General features: G+C 37.4%; 1 protein-coding gene across 5 annotated transcripts in view; it reads left to right on the top strand.

Moving 5' to 3' along the window:
- Nucleotides 1-17,726, top strand: part of DENND1B (DENN domain containing 1B) — a 169,366-nt gene that overhangs the window by 35,348 nt on the left and 116,292 nt on the right. For all 5 annotated transcript variants that reach the window (XM_064454763.1, XM_064454762.1, XM_064454764.1 and 2 more), the window contains exon 3: nucleotides 4,387-4,430. In XM_064454763.1, coding sequence (XP_064310833.1) covers nucleotides 4,387-4,430 — 44 coding nt within the window. The remainder of the gene's footprint in view (nucleotides 1-4,386; nucleotides 4,431-17,726) is intronic.

The following is a 17,726-nucleotide window of genomic DNA, read 5'->3' as shown; positions in this document are numbered from 1 at the left end:
TCAAATAAGTCAAATGTCCCAAGTTAAGTCCAGCAATGTGTGGTGTGAAGTTCACATCTGGGAGATGTACTTTCCAATGCTGTAGGATATTTAGCAAAAGAATTTTCAAGCGTTACTGGCATGTGCTAAGACGTACCTTTGTAAGAAGCATCTGTCCTGGATGCAGTAGGTATGGGAAGAAGTGATGCTTGTATGTGCATACATCTCTTTACACATGCAATGCACAAACTGTTTTATGTGTGCACTTAACAATTTCCTCTTACTACTACATTTACTTAGACTTGGCGCAAAGCGTTTGTCCCAAAAAGTCTGTTACAAAAAGAAAACAAGGAGAAACTCAGTAGTTCCTCAGCTGGCTATGGCAACAGCTATTTCTGAGTGATTCTCATCCTCTCACCCATAAAATTGGTACAAAATTGACCTAACATTGCCAGATCAGATTGGGATATCTGTAAAGTAATCCTCAGGGAAAAGAAAATTCAGTCTTTGTAAATCTGAAGATAAAATGCATAAAGTTGCAGAATCGGATTATACTTTCTCTTTTTATTTCTAAATCAGTACCCTTTTGTTTCTTCCTTTGTAGTACTTGTGAGAAGTTGCCACAAAGATGTGTCAGATGCTGCCTGAGCCTAGCTCCAAAAGCAGAAACAAACATAACCTTTTGAAAAAAGCCCAATCCCTGACTTGGATAATTATCATAAAATCCCAAGGCTTTTTATAGGTGTTAGGGTTTGGTTTCAGAGAGTGAAAGCATAGAAAGAGTATAGTAACCTTTCTTTCTGAAGCACAAGTCACATCAGATTTTCTTACTTAATAAATGTATGGCAAGTACCTACCAACTAAAATAACCAGTTACATGCCAGTAATAACAACTGCAAAACCCAGCTCAAAGCAGTTGGACAAGTCTTGGAGGCATATAATTTTTGCTGAATGTAGCACTGAATGTTTTTCTTGAATTGAGTTAGGAATATTTTGTTAAATCTTGTCTCTTTTTTGTTTTCATGAAGGAGTGTTAAGAGCATTATTCTGCCTGTTTAGATCACATTAATTTAATTATCCTCTCACGATATAAATATCCTTTCATAATATGAAAATAAATGTTGTTATACCTGTAGTTCAGTGAACTGGAATTTACTTCAGAGTTGATTTTTATTATTTCAAATGAGCCCAAAGAAGTACAAGAGAGCCCTAATAATATGAAGTGAAGACAGCAAACTAAGCAGGACACTAAATTATAGTTGCAGGTTTTATAGCTGTTAGCTTATCAGGGCACCAAAAGAAGTTGCTGGAGCTGTTGATCTTGCTACAGGTAGGTAAAGGGTGCTCCTGTGAAATGTTGTTCAGCTCCATTGACACATCACTGCGGTGTGAAGATATTGCCCATTTTGTAACCCCAGACCCCAAGTTACCTGGAGCCAAGTTTTGCTTAATTCTGAGACTATACTTTGCTCCTGATTGTGACCTTTCAAAATTAAACTTGGAGGTTTTGCTGTTGCGATCTGCTTCCTTTTTTGAAGCCTAGCAGTTACACTTCCACAAAGAACAGCAAAAGAAAAAGAAAGCAAAATTTCCTTCCCATTTAGAAGTTTATAAATTAAACATTTTACAAAGTATCTAAAAACCCCTGTGACTTTGTTACTGTGTTGCTAAAGCATTAGGTATACTAAATTTTTCTCATGTAATTTAGTTCACATCTGTCAAAATAATCTGCCTGGTTTCATTGCCACAAAGAGGTGAGCTTGCCAAGTCCACTCCTCCCTGGTGATGCTCAGTCAGCCTTCCGTACTGCAAAGCGGTCCATGCACCTATTTGCAGACAATAACTTCCAAGTTTTGCAGTAGAAGCAATTATAAATGGCACAACAAGACTTGGGAAGTTCTGAACAAGAAATAGGTGATAAGAAAAGGAACTAGATGCAGCTAGTAACCAGCTTGTATTTCATGAGGCCTAGCAGATGCGTAAGGCCAGATTGCTGCTGGGTAAAGCAGTCCTGCTTTCTTCTCACCACAGCTCCCCATTCCCTGGTTTTTCTTCCTCTTTTTTTTTTTTTTTTTTTTTTTTTTCCTGGCACAAAAACAAGGGTTTTGGGGAACTGATCTAGTTGATGTTGACCTGAAAAATTCCAGACAGTTGGTCAGTTCCCTCATCTGGTTCAGCGTGTAGCTGTGGAAGAGTCTGCACCAGCAGGAGAGACAATGGTAATAGTATAGGCTTACCAACCAGTAGTGGGCAGTGGGAGTTCAGTGGGATTGCTTGTTTGCAAAGAAATTTATTCTTGAAATATTTGTGGACATATGGCCTTAGATTTGCAAGCTCTTTTAAGGTTTTTTTTTTTTTGGGTTCTGCAAAATTTCCAGTGGTTTTTGGCAAGTAATTTATGGATTACTTAACATTCAGTATTTGATATTTGTGACCATGCTTGCTGGTCCTTGAATTTATCAGCGATCACTGTTGAAATATAATTACTTTTTTCATGATACTAAATTGGAATAAAAATAAGAGATCCCTTACAGTACAGGCACCCAGACAGTCAAACTCCTCTTTCATTCGGTCATTACACAGATGTGTTTGATTTAAATGTACACAAAATAGGTGGGGGAAAAAAGGTCTCTGTTTTGACTACTGGCTCTCGTATTTTTATAAACATTACATCTTACCTCATTTCATGTCTGTCTCCAAAAGTTCTTGCTCCCCGTAGTAGATGGAGGAAGATTCCTTGTACAAAATATATATATTTTCATAAACAGTAGCTGCAGAACCCTCCCCAGATGTTCTTAAGAGCAAAGATGTGCTTGTCCAAGAAGAAGAGTCAAATGGCCACATTTTTACCTAAAATCTGTTAGATTTGAATTAAATGAAAATTAGGTCTAAATTAGGTGAGTTGATTGACAAATTGAATTTTGCAATGTTTGAAATGTTTGTTCTACTGCTGGTTAAACATCTGCCCCAGGGTGAAGGAGGAATACTGGCTTCAGTCTCCAGCTCCTGGTGAGTGGGCCAGTGGCAAACGTGGGCACAGCAGCTGCATGTTGAATAGTAGGATTTGAAATCAGCAGCTGGGAATGAAAATATCATCAATAGTGTTTCACTTTGATTAAATCTTCAACTTGCAGCAGCAAACATACATGGGAGGATGAAGAAGAGTAGAAACCTTCATACCTTGCCAAAAGTGGAGAACCCTCTGGTTCTGGTGTAAAACATAGCAATAAGAAGGAAGTTTCTGATTTATTGGACAGTGGTAGCGTTAGAGATTGAAGTGGAAACCCAGATACATTTCCCAGATCTTGGTTCCTCAGAAGACAGGAATCCCAGGAGCTCCCAAGGTATCCAAGAGGTTGTAGTTCTCAGCAGGCAGTGTCCCCTGGCACTTACTGGTGGGTTTCTCTGTTTGTTTTACTGCCCTCTGGTACCCAGAGCTGTCATCGACTGCGTGGTCAGCGGTGGGAGGTTCTGCCTTGGCTAGGACCCAAGCAGAAACTGGAGAGCTCTCCCTCTAGTCCAGACTTTGGCACTGACCTGGGTCTCCCTTGCAGGAAAAAGGGTAATTTCACTTTTAGCACGTGGACAAATGCTGCTGCTAATCTGTTGTATAGAAGCGCTGTTAAGCTTCATGGGTGTTTGTGATACAGTTTAACAGTAGCACCTCGGGAAGGTTTTGTGTTACAGGAGATTAAAAGCTTTGAGGGGATGAAGAGCATAATTCAGTTTTTGTTGAAAGATTATGGTTCATGTCATTGTGTTAGATGCCTTCAAAAAATGTTAATTGTAGACTAATGTATAGCCTAAATAACACCGATTATTTTGATAATTAACAGTTTAAAATAGGTTAGTGAAAACTTTAAGATACTATTAAGATACTAAGAAATGCTGATTTTAAATGGCTCTGAACAGGAAAATATTCAAACATGCTAGCTCTTCTAAACTCTTCCTTGAGAGTGCTGGTTACATTGGTACTATCTTTAAAATCACTTTTGTACAAAGACACTTTTCTATACATTATAGACATCTTTGTTTTCTCCTTCATATCATTTTACATCATTGTTTTCCTTGGATGGAAAGAGGTTTTATATCACTTTATTTCTTAATTAAATAAAAATGTGAAAAACTGAACACGTGCTTAAAAAATGAAGTACTCAAAGGTTAAGAAGAAAGAATTGAATATGAAAATAGATATATTATAACCTGCTACTGTATGTAAAACAATAAACATATCACTTCATAAATATGAAATGAGTCTTTTTAATAATCCAGTATCTTCCGTAGTTTTTTTTTGCACTTGCCTCAAAGCTTGACGCTAAGCTGACCCTCTCTTTAATATTAATGTACTCTGACTGTAATACTCTGTTCCTTTGCCTCTGATTAATGCTGTCTGTCAATTATTTACAGATCCAGTGGTACTGTGGAAGTTCCCGGAGGACTTTGGAGACCAGGTTGGAAACATGAGATTGAACTTTTTTTTTATGTTAGAATAATAATAAAAAAGCTCTCCTATTCAGCTGTGGAGAGGCAGATGCTAATGATAGCAGGGAGGAAGTCTTCACCCAACTGGTGGCTTGGTGATTATAATGCCTTTGTGACAGGAATACGCAATAGCCGTTGTAGAGCACTGTATATCATACTAATTCTCTGTATCCCCTTATTTTTGATACGGAGTATTTGATAAGCTGTTTCTGTTGGAAGTGTTGGGTTTTTATCCCTTGTAGGATTGAAAATGTGGGAAATGTATCAACAAAACTTTGCCAAACATTGAAGTTACAAATCGTGTGAACAAAACCCACCAGAACAAAAAAGTTGGAGAGCTGTACTTGTATGTCGTTTTTACATCAGGACCTGTGCGACCCATTCCTTTAATCCTTTACAGTGCAAAATTTTATGTATTTATTTAATAATATTTGAGATACACTAGTTAGTTGCTTGGAAAAAACCCTAAATAATAATCCTCAGACCCACATAAGAGATCTAAACCTACTGATTTGGAAATAATGAAAATTCTAGTTCCTATACATAATTAATCCTCAAAGGAAAGGTTATACATATAGGACTGATGGATTATTTCATTGTTTGTAGTGATAGCAAAGCTTTTAATTAGTGTATTGTGTGTGTGTGTCCTGGTCTGTTTTATTAAAACTATTTATTTTATTAAACTATTAGATTTTATTATTTCAGCAACTTTTAGATGAGTTTTTCCATGGAAATATTTTTATCTTCATCAACAAAAATACACAAAACCACTAAGTAGAATAAATATCTCTGACTCAATGTCTCTCTTTTGCTCTTCTTTTTAAACTGATACTGAGTCAAACTTCTTCATTGATAGTATCACCACAGTAGATGATCTGGAAATATTTTTGTACAGTAGATCTTGATAAATTGTTGGGTTTTTGTTTTTTCTTTTTTTAAATCAATAATACAAGATTCTATAAAGACAGCTATAAGGTGATTCATGATGAGAGGAATAAATATACAAACATAGAAGGTAGGATTTCTGGTTAGGGAATAGCATCAGTCAGAAACATGTGCAGTGTATAAGATAGTGATAAATGGTACATGAGCAAAGTGTGCTGGTATGTGTTCTTATCAAAACTTGCTGGATGTCTAGCTAATTTTCCTGGCTGTAGAATGATCATCTTCATTGTAATTTAAATTCTTTTTTTCTAGTTTGTCTTTTTCTTTTTCTTTCTCCTAAGAAAGGCTGGATTTTAAACAAAAACACACAAAAAAAACTAAAAAAAGAGAAATTATGTATCAAAAAAAATGGAACCTTATTCAGTAAGTCAAAGGTTATTCAAGGAACAGCTGGCGTAGAAAAATGTTTAGAAGACGAAGCCCACTAAAGACTGGAGGGAAGTCATACAAAGATGCAGTAGACCTGCCTAATCTATAAAAACCGGAGTCCTCAGACAGCTCTCTGCCTTTGGGCTCTGAAAAACCTACGCCTGAACATTGTGTCTCAGCTGCGTAGGGAATCTAGTGTTTTGCGTAAATTGCCTGTGTTCCTGGAAAGCAGTATGTTTAAATCCTCATCCTTGCAAGGCAAATCTTCCTATTAGAACCACTGGATTTGAACAGAATATATAGCAGCTTCTGTAGCCAACCCCTGAGCCAAGTAGTCAAGTGAAATCAGCAGAAGCCTTCTGTGTGCATGTTGAACTTGGTAGATTTGGATTGGAGACCTGAATATCTACAAGATTTAATTTTTTAAAAAATGAGATCTCGCTAAAACTGTCAAGGCTAATTTCAATGAAAGCTTGTGGGGAGAATATTAAAAAAAAAAAAAAAGAAAATTCTCCATTCTATTTTCTAGTCATTTCTATTTTAAATGTAAAATGTGTGAGTTAGTTTTTGGATGTATCCCAAAGAATCATCTTTCCTAAAATCTAAGGGCTGTCTGTTTGCACAGTGATGTGATAACAGCGGGCAAAATATTTTCCTCTCTTCCTGAATTTTTCTACAGTTTATCATGTCACCTTTTTGTTGCTTTCATAATGTAACGAAAACTTGTCTAAACCATTTTGATACATTTCTCCTCTTTCTCATGTTCATCCTCTCAGTATGCTTGAACTTTCCAATGCTTACTCATCCCCAATCCTCTCTCCTACTCTTGTGGCCTGCCATTTTCTTTTATGCAGGGCACTATTCTTTTGGTCTCTTTTTTTTTTCTTAAATGTTGACTTTCCAAAATCTTGTTTTGCAAAACATCTCATCTGTTTTGGATGGGATGTAGAAACTACAGATGATCAGGAAAAAGAGAAGATTAGTGATTTGTCATAATCACTTACTCTCACTCAGTCCATTAAGTAAAGGAAATATTAAGGCACAGTTTTGATACCACAAGAGAATTTGCAAGATTCATTGTTGGTTTTCTTATCTGCCAAGACTGCAGGGAAACCACTTATTTTCTATCTGGTAATTCTTCAGTTGCCAGAAAAAGATGGAAAAGGAAAAAACACAGAATGGGGAAAGAAAAAAACCGAAGTAATGCTTCAAGGCAGGCAATGAAGAACACTCCTCTCTGCCGGCAGTATTTCAGAAAGTTGTTTTTATTTTGTTCTGTTTTTTGATGGTGGGGGTAATTCACTTTTTAGTGACTCTCAGAACTACCAGGTAGAATTCTAAGTACAAAGAAGCACACTACCATATCAAAGACAATCTTTAAATAAAGAATCCCAAAAGCTGAAATAACTGATCTTTTTGAGATATCATAGAGGTCCAGTTTCCTATTGTACTAGCATTAATGCTATAGAAATGAGTTTGACAATGTTGGAAAAGTTCTGAATAATCTCAGCACTGGAGAAAATATGTGAATATTCCTGATTTGAGCGTATATAGCTCTTCTGTGGTTATCCTCACAAGCTCACATTTGGATGAGGAATGGGTTGTAGCCATTTAATGGAATATTTTTTTTATTTAAAATATATTTTGAATGTATATGCCTACAGGCTCTGTCTTGTAGTATGTTCACAACTCCCCTTGTGCTCAATGAAATTTTTATGATAAAAGATGCGTATGTTTTTAATCTTGAAATCAATATTTTGTTTATTCAGACTGGTTAGACTACGGTTCCATTTTGGCCTTCCAAGCTCATTCTCAAACAGAAATCTATACAGAGAAAATAATAATGCTATGATATCTGGAAAAAACCCAGTAGTTTTAAAAAATATTTTTATGGGCTTTAGAGCCCAAATAAAAACAACATGTTTGCTTCCAAAATGAAATACTTTGTAACTGTTGAAAAACAAAATGTGTATCTCTGCAGAAATTGTCACCCAGCAGAATTGCGATTTGCTGACACTGGCTGTCTCCTCATGGCAGTGGAGTCAGTGGCAAAGCCCTGTTGATGTCAGATGTGTCCAGATGCCTCCAGTATGCCTCTCTTTGTAGCTGTTCTGGAAATAAAAGCACTCAAGCTCCCAGTAACTTCATTGGGTTGAAACGTTCCTGGGAAAAGGCGCGGTGTTGGCACAAGGAAGGACGAGAGCACAGTGCCGACAGCACCAGCAGGTGTTAGTGCCTCTGCCAGAGGCAGTGCTGCTTTCTGTGTTGTCTCAACCTTTGAAGCATGCGAAATCTGACATTTCTTACAAAATTGGTAGTTACACCTCTTTTGGGTAGTGTTTTTAGCTGTGTAGGAATTCAGTTGCTTTTTAATCTGACTGCTTATTGGCCCAAAGTGATTTCCGTCTGCAATAGGTCCCACAGTATATGGTGTATAGAAAAAAACATCCATTGACTGGTTCTTATTCTTCTGCTTTCTAATCACATAGTAATTCCTTTCTTTAGTCTTCCACTTCTCTGCTGGTGAAAAACATCTCACCAGAAAGATGATACAAATAGCTAATATGGCAGGAGACAATCTTACCAGAAGCCACTTCAGTAATATGAAATATGTCACGGGGTTGTTGACTGAAGATGTCGTTTAAGAAAGAATTGAGCCTCTGCTTTGGATTGTTAGTTGCGTTGCAGATTTCTTCCTATCTTCTCTCACTCTCTGCTTTCTAAGGCAAGCAAACTAAATCTGCTTTTTCATGTCAGGCTTTTCCCAAACCCTGCAGACGAGTAGCCAGTAAGGGGTATGGCATCCCTTCTGAGGAATGTCTACTGTTTTCTATGCAGTTACTGTAACACCCTTTGTGGTGTTATCTCATATTTTATAACATCTGGTTTTTATTTTTAATGTATCACATTATGCAAAAGTCACCACTGAATTGTGAGCAATAAACCTTACTCCTTTCCCTGTAGTGACCCAACTGCTAAAGCCTGATACTATGCGTGTAAGTCTATCAGATTCACGTGAAAATATTTGTGTATATATAAACATATATAGATCACATGCGTGTGTGTAAACATTGGTTGTTTAAGGCATAAATTCTCTGAAATACTAGTACGTTAGCCTCCCCTCAGCACAGCACTGATCACACACATTCTTTCAGTGTATGTATTAACTATTGAAAGTTAAGCTCGGCTTAAATGAATGTCTGATTGGAGTCAGAATGCTCAGTTTCTTGCATGATGGAATATTTAATTGCACAGATCGTGGCAGTAATTCGATAAATGAGGTCAAAATGAAAGAGATAATATTCTTTTAAAAAAAGATTTAAATAAGAGCACAAGTTTTATTTAAAAAAAAAGTCTCAAGAACAAAGCTGAAGTCTGTTGTCTGGGTCAAAATAATGTGTGGAAGCCAGTTGTGATGATTTTGTGTTCCTCTGTGCTCTCCTAAGAGAGCAGCAGGAACCCAGGAGGTACGAGGCTGTTTACACTCTTTTCAAGGCTGCAGGCATGCTGTTAGGGGACACATCTCTCTGGCTTTCTAGGTTTGATGGCTTTGTTCTTGTATTCTGATGAGGCATTAAATACATGTTTCAAATGTTTATGCTAACTAGATAGGTGCTTGCTTTGGTGTTTTTGGTTTTATCAGTATATCTTAAAAAGGGTTTGGGGATTTTGTTGCTTATGTATTAAGTTTGATCAGTATTTGGGTACATTGTATGAGAAACTAGGAATCAATCTACTGAGATTACTAATTTTCAAAACTATTTTTGTCTAAATGTTACACCTTGTTATTTAGCTTAAGGATCCTTTGGAACTTGAATCCCTGTGTAACTTTGAGGAAAACAATTAACCCAGCTGAGATGATGGCAACTTTGTGAGTTGCAAGTAAGCTTTATCAGGTTAAGATAGTTTCCTGTGATTCCCTGATACTTTGTGTTTGAAATATATATTGTTTTTATTGAAGAATACTGTGTGTGTAAGGCAGTAATGCTTTCTGTCTATGCAAATCACAGCTGATAGATGATCCACAGAAAAACAGTCAGAGGGTGTATTTATAGTTGCTTACTGCACCGTGTGAATTGAAAAGATCTGTCCTGCCCTGATAAATATTCTGTGAAATAACAGTGCACCTAGACATGCTGGGAACATGCAGGATCACTGAGACTCTTACATCATTTGAGATGTAAATATTCCAAGATGCCTTCTCAATTTTTTTTTTTTTTAAATTCATCCCAACAGAGACAGAATAAATCTTTAAATCTTTATTTTGAGTCTTTTATTTTTAAAATCATAAAAGCCCAATACTGAAAACTTGGAACTTACTTGAAATTTTGAGGACAGGTGGCAACATCAAGTATGCTTCTTTTCAGGGTTGTGGCAGTTTTATTTCGTAGAGCTTTTAAGAGAAAAATGTTGAACTTGATCAGCATATGGTACTGGCTAGCCTCATCTCTACCAGCTCTTTTGTTATCTTGTTATTGTTATAGGTCTTAATGACAGTTGTAAGCCATAGTTCTGGATGCAGGGGTTAGTCCACCCTGGGGAGGAGAGGGAGAAACAGCAGTGTGGATTATGGAAATATGAATTGATCTAAAAAGCAGCTCTCTTGTAATAGAATGGGACTCAAAGAAAGACTGGGGAGAAGCTGGTGAAAAGGCGATGGAATATGATGTGAAAATGATCATTTGAATGCTTTCCTTTTCATTCCCAGCTGCTGTGTTCTGGTGAAAAGGCATGCATTTGTATATCTTAAGGCTGGGTGAAAAAGGGCCAGATGAATGGAATTACTTGTTAGATATGTTTTCATTTTGAGTCAAATAAATTATGTGCATTTTAATAGACTGTATGCATATGTTAGCCATTTTTTTATTGTACAGCTGTAATATTGGGGGACTACATTTTGTAGAAATGTTCGTTTCTCTGTTTGCTCAAATAAGTACAGTATTAATATTTGACTGCCCTTCAGATATTCTGTTTTGGCCTATCAAAAAAAAGTCAGTGATTTGGCTTATTCCTACAGCCTTCAGCAACGTTCCAAACCAGAGAAGAAAAAAATTAACTGATGGCTGAAACAGTGGTGACAATAATTTGGAATGTCTTCTGGAAAGACTGCCAAACTGTCGTGTGTGATGTCGTTGTTGATTGACCTCATCTGCCCTCAGAATATTCCAGTCTCATGTCACCTAAACGCTTATTTCGTGCTACCTTATACTTTCTCATCTACTTGCATAGTACCCTCCATCCATTTCAGTCTTCAATGTGTTGCTTCTGTGTTCCTCTTGTGTCTCAAGCTTATTGCTGCTTTTTGAGGAATATCCTAACTAGCTCAGTCTCTCTTTATGTTTGGTACTGGATGTCGTATTCCTGAACTGTGTGTTTGGTTCTTGGGTCTTGCTCTGCCTTTCTTGATGATAGTTTTCTGCAGAACTGGGAGATCATTTGGGGCACATTGGTTCACTGTTACTGCTACCAGTATTTGAAATGTCACTTCAAATAATGTGTTTATATTTTGTTAAATAACTTTCTTTTACATGTTACTTAAGTTAGGAAAAGATCTTGGATCAAATGTCGGAAACCAAATATGATGAAATCAAGGAACCAGGGCACTCTGGTGCCAAAGAATGAGACTTGATGGGACTGAGATTGGGAACTGGAGCAGCAGAGGACTTTGCCAGCAGCAGTAGGAAGGCAAGGGTGGCTAGCAGGCTGCAGCTTGAGAGGCCCAGACTACATATTTTATGATGTTGGATGAGGAATAAGTGAAGGCGAAGCACCTCCAGGCAGGTGATCAGGAAGGGAAATACATTAATCCATTATAATACAATTATTTCTGGTATTCATTACTTTTGATTAAGTTTTCAAGGAATTGTGAACTGTTTGGCTGGTAGACTCCCTTTGCTTTTTCCTTAAGCAGAGGTGTCGTTGATGGTTTTTGCGTGAGTCAGTTTCTGTCTGCAATCATTAATAAAAGTGCAATCAGTAACAATAGATTCACATCTGAGAAATAACCTGTCTCTGAGGTTACAGTGCATGCTTATCTCTGCCTTTGGTCCTTCACTAGGTACTAACGACCACTGTTAGAGAACCACTAATAGGTACTAATGACCACTATTGAGGCCAGTGTGGACTCTGTGTCAGTTCTTGAATTTTAGACTGCAGTCGGGAAGGGGGAAGACCTCTTTCAATTTGTAGAGAGATCCTGCTGTACGAACAGGGTTTTTAAAATTAATTTTCAGTAAGTATGGTGAATACTTGGGTTAGATTTGTGTCTTCCCTGAGTGTGGGCAGTTTCATTCTTTTGGATCAGAGTGAAGCAGCTGAAAACCTTCCTGGCTGTAGCTGCTTGTGCTGCCTGGCTTCATGGTGGAAGCTGCCTCCCTCTCCTCTTAGCTGTTCAAAGTTGGCTTATACTATATCAAGAGGTCTAAGATGAGCTGATTGACTGTGCTGAAGTGGCTGATGGATGCTTACATGCAGAAAACACCAGCCTGAAATTGTTGCAGAGTAATCTCTAGCAATGATGCCATAGCAGGGAGCCAGAAGGTCTGGACGGGCTCAGCCACATACACAATGTACATTCACTTTGCCTCTTCTTGGGAAAAATACATCTAATTGTATGTCCTTTGCATTTTATTTTTTGTGATAGTCATCTCTCTGCATCTGGTAACACAAGGGCTATGTTAGAGCTTTAAAATTATGCTTGTTTGCTTCTTCCCTGTCCCTCTTTGGTCTTGGAGTTTAATCTCCTTCATTTTTTCAACACTGTTGATAGTACCTGAATTTAGTACTGAAAAACTATTACTATAAGTGATTCTTGTTGAGTTATGTTATGGTAAGGCTTAGAATTTGACCTATGCTGCCTGTGAAACAAGAAATAACTGTTTCCTTTATAAAAATATCACAAATCATTGTAATTATGAAATGATAATCCTAGCAGGTTCCTTAGAAGCTGATTTCCTCTCTCAGTTCCTTTTCTTTTGGCTACAGATTCCTCTAGCTCAAGAAACTCAGCCAACACATGTAATTGGTTTCACTACCCTTTACAATGTAATGTGGTTCTCTGACTTCCCCTACGACTGACACAGCTGTGCAAGCCAGCATGCTTCCCTGTAGGACTGCATGTTTAGAGGTGGATGAGCCCAGCCAAGGGTTTAGCTTTTCTTATTTGTCTGCATTAGTTACTCTCTACTACAGATGTTTTCTCTGGGCGTGGCACCCAAATTGTTCATTAACTTATGTGATACTTCATTTATTAACTGCTTTTAAGTTCGAGTTGCAGCAAAATCAGGACTTCATCATGCCATGTTCTGATGGTCATATTATGAAAAAAATCAGTGGAAAGTTCTGATTCTGGAAGAGCATCACCTGGCATTATAAGACACAGTTTTACTCCCCAGCCTGAGCGGGCCAATTGTTGCATATAAGCAACCTGCAGATCTGGTACTGACCTTTCTGTGTATATCAGTAATGGGTATTTACTGGGCAGGCCAATTGTTCAGTAGAAGATTTCTAGGCAAGGAATGACATCCTACTATTTACAGGCACTGTCTGTTTCAGGACTTGTCTTTTAGGTAACTAAAGCAGTACTTTTTTTATACTTAGGGTTTAGTTCAGAAAAAGGAGCAGTTTCATGTGTTGTGCTCAGGCTGCTGTTCCCAGTTTCTGTTGTAGTCATAATGTTTGCTTGCTTGCTTCTGCTTCTGAAATATGCCTGGGTGAAAGCATAATGATTAAAAAAACTGAGGGAGTCAGAAAGTGTTCGAAATACCACTTTACAAGGTAGAGTTTTTTGTTTGTTTGGTTTTTACCTGTCAGCCTGCAAAAACGTGTTTTATGGAAGAATCCAGACTTTTTACTGATGATGGTAAGAGGAGACTTGAAAGAACTTCAGGAGTTGTCAAAAATATTTGCTGGTTGTGCGTGCAGAAGTCTGGTAACCTTTGATCACCTGTATTGAAAAGACAAATTAGTGCTGTGTGTGGATAGAAACCATTATCTAATTTTATAAAGTAAATCCATTCAGCTGGTTTCTCCTGCCTCAAAAAGGGTCTTCTCCTTTCCTTGCTTCTGGCCTTTCCTTCTGGTTTCCTGGTTGCTGCACATTGTGGTTTTCTGCCTTGGCTACTTCCATCAAAATTGTAGCTCCTTTTTTTTTGTTTGTTTCTCTTATAATCAGTATTGTGTGTAGTTTGATGTTTCCACTGAAATGATAGAATTTTTATGCAGGGAAGAAAATATTTGGAATATATTTGGAACAAAATATGCTTGGAGTTGAAATTAGTCTGAAGGGTATCAAGTGTCATCAGGAGCAGTTTGTCATGCTTGAAATCTTATGACTTTTTCCAGTATATTTTAATTTTATGGAAATGCAGCTATTTATTGTTTGTAGTATACTTTTATAGTTAAATTTTTAAAAGGAAAAGCATTTCCTTGATGATCAAGAAGAAAATCTTGCAGATAGGAGCCTTTTGACCTGTGTGTCAACTGTGCTCTTCTTGTGATATTCCTTGATACTGTTTTGCAGACATTTCTGAGACTGCAATCTTCACTTTAAATCAATATATTGAGTTGGTAGAGTTGGGTATAATGCAAATAGGCTCATTCCTATCCTGAGTTATCAGAGTATTCCAGGGTGGAATGAAAAAAACTAACACATAAAATAAATAAGAAGCAATTTTAATATGTACTTTTTTTTTTCACCACTGGAGAAACCTCATTTGAACAGCATGTGCAGGAGGTTCTCAACGTTGCTGCCAAAGATGCATCCTAAGTGGTGGTGTAAGCAGTGGGAAATCTTAAGACGTCTTAAGTGAAACAAATATTGCTGCCCTCTTAGCTGTGTGGGATGGTATGTGGATTTTAGCCTGGCCTTCAAAGACTTACATATTTGGATTTTGAAAGTGTTGTCTAACTTGTCTCCAGTTTAAGACAATTTCTCTGTTTATTTTCCAGGTAATGTTAGAGATGCTGTCATTGGAAGTGTGTATTAATTAAAAGTCACTTTTTCTCTACTGCATCATGATGGGAAGTTGTGTGTCATAACCTGGTGTCTTTACGTACAACATGTAATGAACTTAAAGTTTATAAATACTACCTTAAAAGTTAAATATTGCCCACATAGTAATCTCAAGAGTGGGGACAGAAGATTGTATTCCCTGTTTTTCCTAGCTCTCTGATATTGCTTAGGGAATAAAGGTCTTCCTGACATGAGTCAGGGAAGTAAGGGGAAACTATTTATTGCTGCATGAGATACAAAAATTATATGCTTGCTAGAGCTGCTTGGCAAAGTATTATTTGTCTTGGTTTTGTTTGCCTTGCCAGTAATAGGGGTAGATGGTGACATTTCAATCTAGACTTATTCTAATGGGAACTTTCTTTAGGAAGAAGAGCATTGTCAATTTTGGTGTTTTTTATTATTAGTTCCAGGAAGGTTGAGGTTGGTTGTGGTTTTTTTGTGTGTGTGTGTTGTTTTTTTTTTTTTTTTTTTAAAGCAGGTAAATTAATCTGTGTTGAACTTCATGTTGTTTTAACTGTTCTGCTATTTGTAACAGAGTTTATTATTTTAAGGTGAACTTTGGGTCCCTGTATATTACACGGGACACAACTGTTGCTGAAATATGCTTTATTTTTAACTGGTTACATGATGAGATTCAGGAACAATTAGACAAATAGAGACTCCAAATTTTTATAACTTGATAAAAATCTCTGAATTTGTAAACTTACCCTGTGGCATTTTAGGAAGCCTTGTTTAGGAAGTCTTGCAGGATAGTGAGATTAACAATGCTTCTTAAAGTACCCAGGGTTAATGAATATATTTGTTCTTTTCTCCTTCTAAAGTGCCTTTGAAAGATGCTCTAAAAGCAGTAAAGTCTTAGCATACTGCCTGGGACACCAGCTGTAGTCTGCTGTACAGGGCAAGAGCATCCCGTAGTGTGCCTGCCGTTGAAGTGTCGCTTGGTCGTGTCACTGTTTCAGCCATTAATTTTCATTAATTAGTTGTCTGTATTTAACATTCTGTTAGTTCTAAGTGATGTTGCAACAACCATCTGTAAGTTCAGTAGCAGATAGAGCTGACCTTTGGGCCTCCCCTGCCACCTCTATGATAGCTACTTGTTCACGTGGTTTTGCTTCTCTAAGGTCTCAACATCTTGCTACCTTGTTGTCTAGGGTTTGTCTGTCCTGCTGCCTTGTATGTTTTCATGATTTAACTGTGCCCTTATTGCTCGGTAGAGCACAGAGCAGCTAGACTAAGCTACCAAGAATCTGCATCTGCTTGTGTGGCTGGAGCAGGTAGGTGAACCAACCTTTTCTTCCTTCCATCCTCCCGAGGCATGTAACTGAGAGGTGGCCAAGTGGAGAAAAGGTAGGGAATGGCAACAAGAGAAGTTAACTCTGATTGGAATTCTGCAAGCAATCTCCTCCTCATTTACAGGTATTCAGCTCCTCATTCATTTTAGACAACAAATATTTCTCTGAATAAGCTTTAGAAAGATGAAAACATGACACTTTTTAGAGAGTGGGTCTTCTTCTAAAAGGCTTACTGTTCAAGCGTTACGAGCCACCTGATTCTTCTGAATGTCAGTCATAGGCTGTAGGGTCTCTCCAGTTGTAGTTTACATGTAAGCCAACTAAACGAGGATCAAAAATTGGTCTCAGCAGTGGAGTGGAATTTGTACTCTGTGGGCTAAAACAGTCTATGATTGTAGGATTGTATACATAGCTCAGCTTAGTGGAGTTTTGGTCTTTCTTGAATCAGTTAGTGACAACTTCTGCTACATGGTCCAGAATCACCTTCCCCTCTGTACGTTTGTCAGGGATGTATGAACTCTCATGCGTCAGCTGTATCGGTGTAGAATTAGGTGTCAGAAAACAGCACTATCCACAACTTACTCTGAGAATTGTAAGATGAAAAGAGCACGTCCGTTTTGAGGGAGCTGTGATTGCACAAATTTTCTTTTTTTATCTTCTGGGAATGGAAGTATTGCAACAAGTAGGTCTTAGAGGGTACATCTACAGGTCTGTGTTCTGCCACCCACACAGCGCTGAAACCCGTGTCACGTAGTTGTGTTACTCCCACCATTTTACGTCTGCATTCATCCTGTGGTATTATGCTGCAGATGAAATGGTGCTATGTGCATGTGACTTTTGTGGGACTGCCCCATAAACATGACTAGCAAGCCAATTGGTAATTGCTAGTTAAATATTAATATTTCTCTGAAGCAATTTTAGAGAATTCTTCATAATTTGCCTTTAGACCTAGAAGAAAATTTAAAATATCTGAAGGCAAAACTGCAGAAAGTTAACTACTGATTGTGATTCCTTCCAGTGTACAAAATGGGACTCATTGCTAAGTCTGGAAAAGTTTTCTGCTTCAAATGATTCGTAAAGGTTGGAGATGGGTGTTGCTTGTGTTGCAGAGAGCTTGTTCATATCACATAGTTGTAGTTGGACACTTCTGCTTTCCAGTCTCTTCATCATATGTAGCCTTGAGTTCCTGAAAATTCTAAATTATATGTACACCTTATTTGACAAATATGGAAATGATAGCTGAAGTATTTAAAACTGGAGATTTCTGACTTTTAAAAAAAAGTTTTTTTTTTAAAAAAAGTGAAAAACAAAAAGCCATGTGATTTAGTGGTTCACCCTTGCAACAATGAGTTCTGTAACTTTAAGGTACATTTTAATTTATTTATTTATCTCCACCCTAAACAATTTGCATTTATTTTCTGTATTCTTCTTTGCTTTAAGTGTTCAGAAAGCAGCTGATTTTTTTTTTTAACCCTACAGAACTAGTAGGTAGACTACAGACTAGTAGGTAGTCATGGGATGATGGCACACAGAGGTTAAAAATAATTAAGGAGGCCTGATAATGACTTCCATACTTTTAGACCTTTGGATTTCTGTGAATGTAATCTAAGATTAAAATTTGTTATTATTCAAGCCATTTGGGCCTG

Source organism: Phalacrocorax carbo, chromosome 6 (assembly GCF_963921805.1).
Source record: "Phalacrocorax carbo chromosome 6, bPhaCar2.1, whole genome shotgun sequence".
NCBI classification, from domain to species: Eukaryota; Metazoa; Chordata; class Aves; order Suliformes; family Phalacrocoracidae; genus Phalacrocorax; species Phalacrocorax carbo.
Note: the sequence above shows the minus strand (reverse complement) of the source record. Positions and strands in the feature narration are given on the sequence as shown.